This window comes from Triticum urartu, chromosome 7A (genome assembly GCF_056163025.1).
Source record: "Triticum urartu cultivar PI428250 chromosome 7A, HENAU_Tu73, whole genome shotgun sequence".
In the NCBI taxonomy this organism is placed as follows: Eukaryota; Viridiplantae; Streptophyta; class Magnoliopsida; order Poales; family Poaceae; genus Triticum; species Triticum urartu.
The window spans coordinates 642,281,309-642,294,134 of NC_141879.1; the positions used below are offsets into that span (position 1 = coordinate 642,281,309).

At 44.4% G+C, this 12,826-nt stretch overlaps 2 protein-coding genes across 2 annotated transcripts; one reads left to right on the top strand and one right to left on the bottom strand.

The window, feature by feature from the left end:
- Window positions 1–840: 840 nt before the first annotated feature.
- Window positions 841–1,178, bottom strand: LOC147960972 (uncharacterized). The gene has a single exon (XM_087533087.1). It carries the CDS (start codon window positions 1,176–1,178, stop codon window positions 954–956), a length of 225 nt encoding a protein of 74 aa, XP_087389213.1. The 3' UTR covers window positions 841–953.
- A 2,510-nt stretch (window positions 1,179–3,688) lies between these two features.
- On the top strand, window positions 3,689–5,486 carry LOC125522582 (uncharacterized). The gene has a single exon (XM_048687632.2). It carries the CDS (start codon window positions 4,181–4,183, stop codon window positions 5,387–5,389), a length of 1,209 nt encoding a protein of 402 aa, XP_048543589.2. The 5' UTR covers window positions 3,689–4,180; the 3' UTR covers window positions 5,390–5,486.
- Window positions 5,487–12,826: the final 7,340 nt, after the last annotated feature.

Here is a 12,826-nt window from a genome sequence, read left to right on the forward strand (position 1 = left end):
AATAATTTCACCGAAGTTTAAGCGAAACAACTCTAGTTGACCAGCATGAAGGCAGCCAAACAAGAGTAGGAGATCATGTTTGATAACCTCCCACAAGTTCTGGTAGAACTCAGCGGGAAAACCATCTGGACCCGGTGCTTTGTTATGCTCCATTAGGAAAACTGCCTTTCTAACTTCCTCCTCAGAAAATGGAGCTGTTAGAAGGCTATTTTCCGCATCAGAAACCTGGGGGATGTCATCTGTTCGAGACTCATCCATCGAGAAGTTTCCTTCCTGAGGAGTCCCGAATAGATTTTTATAATAACTAGTGATATAAGACTTAAGTTGCTCATGCCCTTCAATCATGCCCTCCTCCTGTTGTAGGGAATGAATAAGTTTCTTCCGGTGTCTACCATTGGCGACACCATGGAAATATCTCGTATTTGAATCACCTTTGAGGATAAACTGAGAGTTTGAATGTTGGTACCACTTGAGTTCCTCCTCGCGCAACATGCGAGCTAACTTGGCATTCGATTGACTCTTGATCTCTAATTCGAGGTCAGAGAGAGCTCTAATCTCTGCCAAAGCTTCTAAATCATCAATAATGGATGAAAGACGAAGCTTCTCCTTTTTGAGGATACCCGTAGTGTGCCTAGCCCAACCACGAAGGAACTTACGTAATGCACGCATTTTGTTGTTCCATTTGTGTATTGGGGTAGGCCCGGCAATGCTCGATAATAAACCTCCTAAAGTCTTCGAGAAAACTACGACATTCATCAAATAACGGTGCTGCCACCATGGAGTAGCCACCATTGAATTTGAGTGCCTCCACCACCGTGATATTGTTCGATCTTACTACCACATTATGGCATCCTGTTTCCCTCGCTAGCTTCAGTCCTTCATGCTAAACCTGTAGTAGTAGTGGAGAACATCAATCCCCAAACCACAGTGTATCAACATGCTAAACCGGTTCCCTAGCGGAGGCAGCTGAGCACGCTGACGACGAGACGCGCGATGCAGTCCTCGGCGCCGCCGTCGTCCCTGACGAGCCGCTCCAGAGCCCTGTTCATCGGGAGCACGCCGGCGCGGTGCAGCAGCGTGGCCGCCGCCTCCGCCGGCCGGCCCGCCAGGAACGGCCCCAGGAACGGCCCCAGGAACCGCGCCGCCGGCCTCAGGAACAGCGGTAGCAGAGACTGCATTGCAGCGCATGCACACGGCGTGAGTCCAACGCATGCCAAGAATTTCAAGCCACTGAATTACTAGCAATTTAGCACGCATGCGTCGAAAAGAAAGGGCACAAGCAGAAGATTAGGGCGCGGGTACGAAGTACGAGCCTGACACGTACCATTGAGCTATGATCAGGAGGCGCGACGACTGGCCGGCTGGGCTGCTCGCCGTGATTGAAGGCCGCCGGTGTCAACTGGCAGTGGCAACCGGCAATGGCCAATAGCCAAGGGCCCTTGTCGTGTCCTTATTTTCTCTTTATTTCTTTTCTGCTGTTCTCACCGTGATACAAAAGTACAGAACTCACGCAGCCTCGTGCACATATATATACACGATCCGGGTAGACTAGACCGATCCTGCTGTGGACTCGTACTAGACTCGGACACTAGTACGTACTACTTCCTAATCTAATCAGCCGCCGACCTTGATTGCTAGGCAAACCTAAGCTGACTCGTACACAACTAGTACGTTGCATGCATACAGCATGCATAGTTCGTGCAGGACTCTGATAGGACACGAAATACTACTAGCATTACGTGCTAACTATAATTCTATCACACAAATATGAGCTTTGCTACACCTACGGACCATATCTTACATACTTTAAGTTACGGACATGTGTGGTGGTATTTGGTTGGATGGGAAATTAGAAACAAGGCCCACAGTTGAATTCAAGGGGAGAAGAGATTGGTTAGTTGGAGGGGTCCATAAAATAATTCCGTAACCAATCCGTAAGTCTAGCTTTTTTGCACAAATATATATGGACGTGTCTACCGAGTGGCCCTTGGCTCGGTAGCACTCCAGGACAGCCTTCCCTTTTCAAGTATCCTGAAATCTAAATTTGACCATAAATTTAAACAACAAGACCGATTGTGGTATAATTTTTGCTCTTGTCGCAGTCGATCTCGTTTGCTCCCGCCGCAGTCGGTCTCGTTGTTTAAATGTATGGTCAAACTTAGATCCTGGAAAGCGCAGGCGCACTACATTGTGAAATGGAGGGAGTACTAGTATCATGATACTAGTGTGTGATACTTCCTCCGTTTCTATTTTGTCCGCGTGTTAGTTTTGGTCAAAGTCAAGCTTTGTAAACTCTGATAAAGTTTATAAATAAAATTACTAACAGATACAAGAATAAATGAACACCATTAGATTTATTTATTGAATGTAGTTTCATATCATATAGATTTGTTATGATAAATGTTTATATTGTTTTTTATAAACTAAATCAAACTTTACGAAGTTTGACTTTAGTCAACTCTAATATGTAAAGTAAATAAAAACAGAGGAAGTATTACTTTTGTAATGCATAGTATCATAAATTAATACTCAAAATAGTACGACATTTAATATGATACGGTATTATAATATGATACAACATCCTCCCTTTTCTCATTTAATTGTGTGTCATATCATAAAAAAAGTCTACTTGACATTTATGATACTATTGTTACGACCAGCCTTAGTACCTAGTAGTATACTAGTATGCTCGCCTTGGATCGGTTGATTGTTGCGTGTGTCCGCGCGCAGCGTGTTGTTTTAAGTAAGTATAGGGAACAATTTAGTGACCAGCGCGAGCAAGCGAGGGATACGTAGAAGGTGAAAAGGCAATTGCTCAAGGGACGACAGGAATCCTCCAAAGAACACAAAAGAAATGAAGATCAGCGTCGAGCATGCATGTTTGCACAAGGGATGCCATCACGGGGACGCAAGGAACAAAAACCTTTTTATTATCTTACTCTATATATTTTCCTCCTCTTCTTCTTGTTGTTATTAAGCCCACGCATCTCTTATATAGACGGCCAGGGGACGAGAGAAGACAAGGTGAACAACACTGCATTCATACGTACACCGTCGCCGATAAGGAGCGAGGGAGGAGGGGCGCCGGCCGAGGAGGATGGGTCTATCAGGCGCCGTGCAGTGGTGGGATGAGTGGCAGCTGCGCGTTCTCGTGCTGGGCAGCCTCTTCGTCCAGTACCTGCTCTTCTTCTCCTCCGTGGTGCGCAGGCGTGCTCCTCCGTCTTGGCTCAGGCTGGTATTCTGGCTCGCCTACCTAGGCGGTGACGCTCTGGCGATATACGCCCTGGCCACGCTCTTCAACCGCCACAAGCAGCAGGAGCAGCTCGCCGCTGGCCTGGAGGTGCTGTGGGCGCCTGTCCTCCTCATCCACCTCGGGGGGCAGCACCTGATGACCGCCTACAGTATCGAAGACAACGAGCTATGGAGGCGACAAGCCATCACCATGGTGTCACAGGCATGGTTCTCACTTTCAGTGTTATCTCGTCGAATTTCGAAAGTTTCATTAATTTTGTTACACACTGAAATAATTGTTATTTTAGCGACTTTGGTAGTACACCGAATTCAGGTAGTTTTCTAAAAAAATCATAATATTTGCTTAGTCAAACTCAATTGAAAATTTCAGTCTTTTGGCCGAAAAGAAAACCAAAAATTACTGAATTTCTGTGAAAGTGAGAACCAAGCCTGTGACTAAAGTGGCAACCGCTGAAATATTTCTAAAACTATGGTCACAGGTCGTGGTCGCCCTCTACGTCTTTTGCAAGTCATGGCCTGGCGGGCAGAAGAGGTTACTGCAGGCCGCGATCTTGTTGTTCGTCGTCGGGATTTTTAGATCCATCCAGAAGCCATTGGCTATGAAGAGCGCCAGTATTAGTAACATAGTCTCTTCTTTGTCACTATCCCCGAGGGAGCAAAACGAGCTCGCATGGGTCTGCGAAAAATTATGCTATTGCTCATTCCCGGGAATTTTATACATAACTACAGAAGAAGAAAAAGCTAAACAGGAGGACATCTCGCTTGAAGAATTTGTACAAGAAGCAATCAGGAGTTTGCCAAGTTGGCCAGTGATCAAGACCAAGCTGAACTCATAACATCATGTGATCCGTGGGCGGTTAATGTCTCCCAGCCGCTGGTAGACATATCAGCTCTATACTCTGACCGGATAAAAAACCTACAACATTTTATGGCCCTTGATTACCAACATGCCCATAGTATGTCGAGAGAACAGCTTACTGAGTTGTTTTTGTTCCTCTACACAAAACTACCTAACATAGTGGTTTGCTTTTTCTGTTGTCATCTTTGGCTTCCATTCTTGACCTTAGCTTCTGCCGTCCTCTTCTCCACATACCACAAATATCATGAATACAACGCAACAGATGTCAAGGTAACTTACATCTTGTTTTGGTCGACCGCGTTGCTGGATTTCCTATTCCTCTTCATCAGTGTTTTCATCATGGAGATGGAAACAGAAAAGGTTTCGCAACATAACCTCTTGTCATTTTGTGCTCGTAAGAAGCGACCCACTTTTCTTATGAAGCTTGCCACACTTGTCTGCTACAAAGACTATGTTAACATGCATTGTTATATAGAACATGCACCAACAACGTCCTCACTCCAAGTTGTAGAGTTGGTTCATGGATATGTTACGGATGGTTGGAAAGGATACATCCATGACGCTGCTAGCTACAAGAGATTCAACCTCCACAGGGGGCAGTGGGCTCTAAGGCATCAACGTCATCTTCGGTGGAGCTTGAATATGCCATTTGACAGAAGTGTCCTTCTCTGGCGCATCGCCATAGACATATGCTTTCACCACCAGAGCACAACCCCTCGCGGCAGAGAGTGCGCCGCCCGGAGCAGGGTGATATCGAACTACATGACATACTTGCTCTCCATTCGTCCAGAAATGCTTATACCCGGGTCCAGGATTGGCATCTTCACCATTGCATGTGAAGATATCGAGCTCATGCTAGGCGACAATTCTGCACTGCATGACGAAAGAGGACTTGCGCAGGGAATTCTTTCCAGGGCGCAGCAACCTTCTTTATTAGATAACACCAGCATAATAGGAACAGCATGCAGGCTTGCTAAAATGTTGATGGAGCTACAAGATGAACTGGAGATGTGGGAGGTGGTCCAGGGGGTATGGGTGGAGATGTTGTGCTACTCTGCCAGCAGGTGCAGAGGATACTTGCACGCCAAGAACATGAGTGAAGTTACGGAGCTTCTCACCCGTGTATGGTTCTTCTTAATATCCATGGGGATGGAGACATTGGCCGACAGGTTTCAGAAGTCAGAGTATCTCGAAACCAAGGAAGAAAACGCTGAAGAAGATGATAATGATGGTGAAAACAGAGTCGTCGTGGAGCGCAAGATTAATATGCCCATCTAAAATATTTTCCCAAATATTTATATTGTGCCGTTGTTGATACTTGGATGATGGACTTTTTCTTCCTAGTCGTAATGCATGCATTATGATCGCTTTGTGTTTCAATAACCTTTTTATGGCTTTCCTTTTTGTTTTTTAGTATTTTCAGTCCACCACTCTGTATGTGTTGGTGCATGAAAATAATCAAAACTGAGTCTGCCGATACAAATAGTTCGATGTACGAGAGTCATTTTGCAAACGAATAGTTATTCGGCTATATATCATACTCCCTCTATAAATAAACACTAGTAAAATGCCCGCACGTTGCTACGGGCTATAATGCATATAGATAAATAAACTAAAATATTAAAATCGTCTCCAAGATCCAGAACGTCTGGACATGTTCACACATCAAAAGGCGCCCAACGGGCTACCCAAAATCCAAGACAGTCTGGATTGTCTCAAATTCAACCCATACGTGAGGAAGAAATATGGTTGTCCAAACTATCCACCATGCTATTTTCAACGTGCGGCCCCAATACAAAAACCGCACCTCACGATGCACCCTCCTTTTTCCTGTCGAATCCTCCCCTTTAAAACTAGATGACGTCCACCTCACCTTCGCCATGGTGTCCTCCCTCGTTCACACCATACTTCTCCACGAACCATCGATAAGGAGTCCCTCGCCAACCCCCTCCCCCCTGTTCGTGTCGATCCACCACCGCCATCAAGAGGGGGGGGGGGGGGTGAGGCGTGTGCCCCCCCTCCAGCCAAGGAGGCAGATCCGGTGTCTACCAAGTCATTGTTATGGTGTAGCATACAATTGAATGTCGTGCATTACCACGAAACGGAAGTATGATGTCCGTTGTTGGACATGCAACTCATACGCCATCGTGTTTATTATTAACTCTTCAACCAACCAACCAATGCATTTACCCTTCTATCCTAACCAAAAAATTGTACTGACTTGATGAAGAATAAAATATGAACCGCTCGCTCATGCATTTTTCTGCAAAGCCATCTCTAATGAAATGAAATTTGTCATATTTTCTGAAGGAAATATGCCCTAGAGGCAATAATAAAGTTGTTATTTTATATTTTCTTATTCATGATAAAGGTTTATTATTCATGCTAGAATTACATTGATCGGAAACCTTAATACATGTGTGAATACATAAACAAACACCGTGTCCCTAGTAAGCCTCTACTAGACTAGCTCGTTGATCAAAGATGGTTAAGGTTTCCTAACCATACACATGAGTTGTCATTTGATAATGGGATCACATCATTAGGAGAATGATGTGATGGACAAGACCCATCTGTTAGCTTAGTAATGTCTACTACGCGACTTTATCCTTGTAGACGTTGTTGGGCCTCCAAGTGCAGAGTTTTGTAGGATAGCAACAAATTTCCCTTAAGTGGATGACCTAAGGTTTATCAATTTGTGGGAGGCGTAGGATGAAGATGATCTCTCTCAAACAACCCTGCAACCAAATAACAAAGAGTCTCTTGTGTCCCCAACTCACCCAATACAATGGTAAATTGTATGGGTGCACTAGTTCGGCGAAGAGATGGTGATACAAGTGCAATATGGATGGTAGACATAGGTTTTTGTAATCTGAAATTATAAAAACAGCAAAGTAGCAAGTCATAAAAGTGATCGAAAACGGTATTGCAATGCTTCGAAACAAGGCCTAAGGTTCATACTTTCACTAGTGCAAGTTCTCTCAACAATGATAACATAATTAGATCATATAACAATCCCTCAACATGCAACAAAGAGTCACTCCAAAGTCACTAATAGCGGAGAACAAACGAAGAGATTATTGTAGGGTATGAAACCACCTCAAAGTTATTCTTTCTGATTGATCTATTGGGCTATTCCTATAAGTGTCACAAACAACCCTAGAGTTCGAACTAAAATAACACCTTAAGACACACATCAACCAAAACCCTAATATCACCTAGATACTCCAATGTCACCACAAGTATCCGCGGGTTTGATTATAAGATATGCATCACACAATCTCAAATTCACCTATTCAAACCAACACAAAGAACTTCAAAGAGTGCCCCAAAATTTCTACCGAAGAGTCAAGACGAAAACGTGTGCCAACCCCTATGCATAAGTTCACAAGGTCACAGAACCCGCAAGTTGATCACCAAAACATACATCAAGTAGATCATGTGAATATCCCATTGTCACCACAGATAAGCACATGCAAGACATACATCAAGTGTTGTCAAATCCTTAAAGACTCAATACGATAAGACAACTTCAAAGGGAAAACTCAATCCATTACAAGAAGGTAGAGGGGGAGAAACATCATAAGATCCAACTATAATAGCAAAGCTCACGGAACATCAAGATCATGCCAAATCAAGAACACGAGAGAGAGAGAGAGAGAGAGATCAAACACATAGCTATTGGTACATACCCTCAGCCCCGAGGGTGAACTACTTCCTCCTCGTCATGGAGAGCGCCGAGATGATGAAGATGGCCACCGGTGATGATTTCCCCCTCCGGGAGGGTGCCGGAACAGGGTCCCGATTGGTTTTTGGTTGCTACAGAGGCTTGTGGTGGCGGAACTCCTGGTCTAGGTTCTGTTCTAGAGGTTTGGGGATATATATATATATAATAGGTGTTGACGTCGAGAACAAGTCAGGGGAGTCCACGAGGGGCCCACAAGGTCAGAGGGTGCGCCCTAGGGGGTGGGGGCGCCCTCCACCCTTGTGGTGGCCTCGGGACTCTTCTGATGCATCTCCGGTACTCTGTGGGCTTATTTTGGTCCAAAAACAATCGTCGTGAAGTTTCAGATCAATTGGACTCCGTTTGATATTCCTTTTCTGCGAAGCTCAGAAACAAGGAAAGAACAGAAACTTGCACTGGGCTCCAGGTTAATAGGTTAGTCCCAAAAATCATATAAAATAGTATATAAATGCATATAAAACATCCAAGATAGATATATAATAGCATGGAACAATCAAAAATTATAGATACGTTGGAGACGTATCACTTAGCATAACGATCGTTCAGTTTTATTGCTATTGCTTTCTTGATGTCAAATACATATTCCTTCGACTATGAGATTATGCAACTCTCGGATACTGGAGGGATGCCTTGTGTGCTATCAAATGTCACAACGTAACTGAGTGATCATAAAGATGCTCTACATGTATCTCCGAAGGTGTTTGCTGAGTTGGCATAGATGGAGATTAGGATTTGTCATTCCGAGTATCGGAGAGGTATCTCTAGGCCCTCTCGGTAATACACATCATAAGCTTGCAAGCAAATGACTAAGGAGTTAGTCACGAGGTGATGTATTCCGTAATGAGTAAAGAGACTTTCTGGTAACGAGATTGAACTCGGTATAGAGATACCGACGATCGAATCTGGCAGAGTACCGGATCAGGTCTCCAGATGGGATCTCAGGAGGACATAAACTTGCGGCGGCGAAAAAGTATTTTTGGTGTGCCCTATGGTATACAGGGAATATTTGGGTATTTATGGAGCTGAGATTAGGGGTGGAGGAGTCCCATGGGGCCCACAAGCTCATAGGCCACACTACCCCGCAGGGCGCGCCTGGGGAGCTTGTGGCTCACCCGTGGCTCTTCTGGCCTACTCCCGAAGTTTCGTGGGTGTCTTCTTGTCCAAGAAAAATCGTCAAAAGTTTTGATATGTTTGGACTCTGTTTGGTATTGGTTTTCTGTAAAAGACAAAAATAAGGAAAAACAACAACTAGCACTAGACACTAGGTTAATAGATTAGTCCCAAATAATAATATAAAATAGCATAATAATGCATATAAAACATCCAAGATGGATAATATAAATATCTAATAGCATGAAATAATCGAAAATTATAGATACATTCAATCTACAGACGATATCTATAGACACTGGAGTTTCATGTTTTACCAAACATTAAGTGTGACCACACAAGATACGAAAATCTGGTGGATGTACCCACGACAAGCACCTTGGTCAGCGGTGTCCATAGGGTGGCATGAGAGTGACAGTTAGTGTTGATGCTAGAGCTATCATTGACTAAACGTAGTAGATCAAAACAAAATTGAGCTATTGAACATACATCAGAACTGACCTACAAAAAATTAATTTATTTACTCACTAAAGTTATCTCTCTGAACCTATGCTAATAAAACATGATCATCGCTGAATTTCTATTTTGAAAAACAAAGTTGCTTGTCGCCTCTAAAATTAAAATGGAAAACCTAGCTGCATGTGTTCAAACATTTACGATGAAAACCACAGAAATCGTAAAAAAAACGACCACTATGAACATGTACAAAACAAACACTTGAATCGCAAAAAGAACATGGAGCAACATCATCGCAAAAAAAAAAACACGGCTGTATCCCGATTCGCTCACCTGTTTTTGGCACGCAAAATGAACGCAAAAGCAAACATAGATGGAAATAACCCCCGCGCACGGAGCAATTGGATGTTGCCGACTTGGCCTCAAGAGCCCATGTAACAGTGGGACGTGTTCCATGTTTCCACCGGAGCCACATAAAATCGATCCAATCGCAATGGGCTTGATGTTGCCGCTAGGACCTCACGCCATCCGGGAGGTCGACGTCGTGCGGTCACCATTGGATCGAACCAGGAGGAGAGGTGGAGAGGGCCGCCTCCAGCAGCAAGGACCAGATCGACACCATGGCGGCTGAAGCCACCTCTCATGGATGCCATAGAGCGAATGCCCGCCGTGGAGGCAGAGCTGTGCGGGGCTTGTTGAAAGGATCGAGATGGACCTAGAGGGGGGGGGGTGAATAGGTACAATTACAAATTTTAATTACTTAGCAATTTTAAGCAATAGTAAGGAATATGAAAGTGAGCCTAACAATTGCAAGTATGATGCTAAGGGCTAAGCAAGATAAAAAGTGAGTAAGCAAGTACAATATGATAAGTAAGAGCTAAGAGACAAGTAACCACAAGTAGAGAGTTAGGGTTAGGGGTAACCGCAACTCCGGGAGACGAGGATGTATGCCAATGTTCACTTCCTTGGAGGGAAGCTAGTCACCGTTAGAGAGGTGGATGTTACCACGAAGTCACACCAACGCCACGAAGGCTCGCCCTGTTCTCCCTTTGAGACAACATGACGAAGGCGTTTCTCAACCACTAGTGGTAGACCTTGGGGTGGTACACAAACCCTCACAAACTTTTCCGGGCGTAATCACAATGGTTGATTCCTCTCCGAAAGACTCCTACCGCCTAGGAGTCTCCAACCTCCAAGAGTAACAAGAACGATGGGAAATGCTCAAGAACTTGCTCAAATCGTGAATTCCTTTGGTGAGAAGAAGAGGAAGGAGTGGATCTATTACTTGATTGGAGAACTTCTCTCAAATGTTCCCAAATCCCTTGGGGATCTAGGATTTGGTGTAGGGGATCAAGAGAGGGAGTGAGATGTGTTCTTGGACAGCTCAAAGTGAATGGTCAACCTTATCACGTGGGAGGAAGGAGGCTATATATAGTGATAGTGTAAAACTGACCGTTGAGCCATTTAGTGCACTGAAGCTGTCGGACGTCCAGTGAGTACCAGATGTCCGGTGGCACAGATTGGACCGGACGTCTGGCCGGGCGGCCGGTCGTCTGGTCGCTGGGAATCCTACTAGGACACAAAAGAAGCACGAGGTACACAGCCATCGGACGTCCGGAAGGCGCTGGTTGTCCGGTGACTAGCCGTCCAAAGCGGACCGGGAATCCGTTAATAAGTATTCTATTGGGGTAGTCCCGGGTTTCCAAAGAGAGACGGACGTTCAGTGACCGGTCGTTCGGAATGGACCAGACATCCGCTAAAAACTTTCTATGAGGATGCACCGGACATCTGGAGAGAGCCAGATGCCTGGTCGGCTGTGAGGAACCGGACGTCCATAGATTTCCGAACGTCTGGTGAAAACAGAGAACACTAGCTCATGTGCACAAGGAACTTTGTGCACAAGTTAGTGGAAGAGCTAGGGGTGAAACAGAGATATTATGATAGGATACTTTGTGGGTTTTGAGCAAGTCTTTCACGAAATCCGAGGATCCCCTCTTAATAGTGCAGGATCCCTATACTCAAGAACAAACCAAAAAGGAGCCAAAGCTATTTGTCTTGTATCTCTGCTCTTGAGTGATATATATATATATATATATATATATATAGGTAAAACTGTGTCTACCATAGCTTGCCATAGAACTAGTTAAGTTTCCCTAAACTTCTAACGGTTCAAAAGTTATCAAAAAATATGAAATAAATATGGGAGCATCTCTCTAATGTAATAAGATGATCCAACGGAGGGATTGTCAAAATATGCATCTATGTGTCCTCGGCAAAAATAATAAGCATTTCAGCTCACTGCGACATAAATATATACTGAATATTTGTTTGGCATGATTGCACTTTCAATCTCCCCCTTTTTGGTAGTTGATGACAACATACATGCACTTCTCAATATGTAAAATAAAACTCTGAATACCGAAGGGATTTGTTGCGGAGCTCCCCCTAAACATGTGCATAGATAAAATAAGCATGAAGAGAGCTCCCCCTCAATATAATACCAACACAACCAAATCTCATAGAGTAGACAAGTTAACAAAATACCATAATAAGCTCCACAGATAGGTGCATTACACAACCCATAATGGTTCATCACTCATAGCATAGTACATAAACCGACAATAACCATAACATTGGTTCGATACAAGCTAATATCACAACATTACATAATAGATAAGTGCCTACTCCCCCTTGGCATCAAGTACCCAAAAGGGGGTCATAACATCATCAAATAGCATCATCATCATCATCATCATCATCATCATGAGCACCACTACCACTAGCCTCGTCAAGGAAATCAGCCCACTCAGGACCCGAGAGAAAGCCAAAGTCAGAAGGTGGTTCGTCAGGAAGACGTTCATCATCACTCACATCGAAAACTCCGGTGTCTCTCAGACGAGCCTTCAGAGCATTCTTGGAAGTGACCATGCGAGTGACAACATCATGATTTTGGGAGCAGTGAAAGGTAAAAACCTTCATCATGGCAGAGTGAGCCTTCCCAAGAAAGCGAGCAATGCGCCCAAAGGATGCAGATCCGGAAGGAGTAGAACGAGCAATAGGAGGAACACCAGCAGAAGTTCGACGAGCATTAGCAGAAGAGTCCTTGGGGACCCAATCATCCGCCATGTGTGCAGGAATGACCCACCGCTCATGCCAGTGAGTGCGGACAATGGGAAATGGAGCCACACTCTCAATGAATGCCTGAAGAAAGGGGGCATGAGGAAAGGCCCAACTTGTGCTGAAGACAAGCGAGATGGATCTCATGCCACAGAAAATGAGGGACATTGATCTTCCCTTTTGGAGACGTATAGAGGCGATGCATGAGATCGATGCAGTAGCTATTGCAAGATCCCTTGTCACCCATTTTGGGATAAATGGTGCGAATGACACACTAAAAGATAATG

Coding starts and splice junctions, on each gene's coding strand:
- LOC147960972 (XM_087533087.1), bottom strand. CDS start 1,178: ATGCAGTCTCTGCTACCGCTGTTCCTGAGGCCGGCGGCGCGGTTCCTG.
- LOC125522582 (XM_048687632.2), top strand. CDS start 4,181: ATGGCCCTTGATTACCAACATGCCCATAGTATGTCGAGAGAACAGCTT.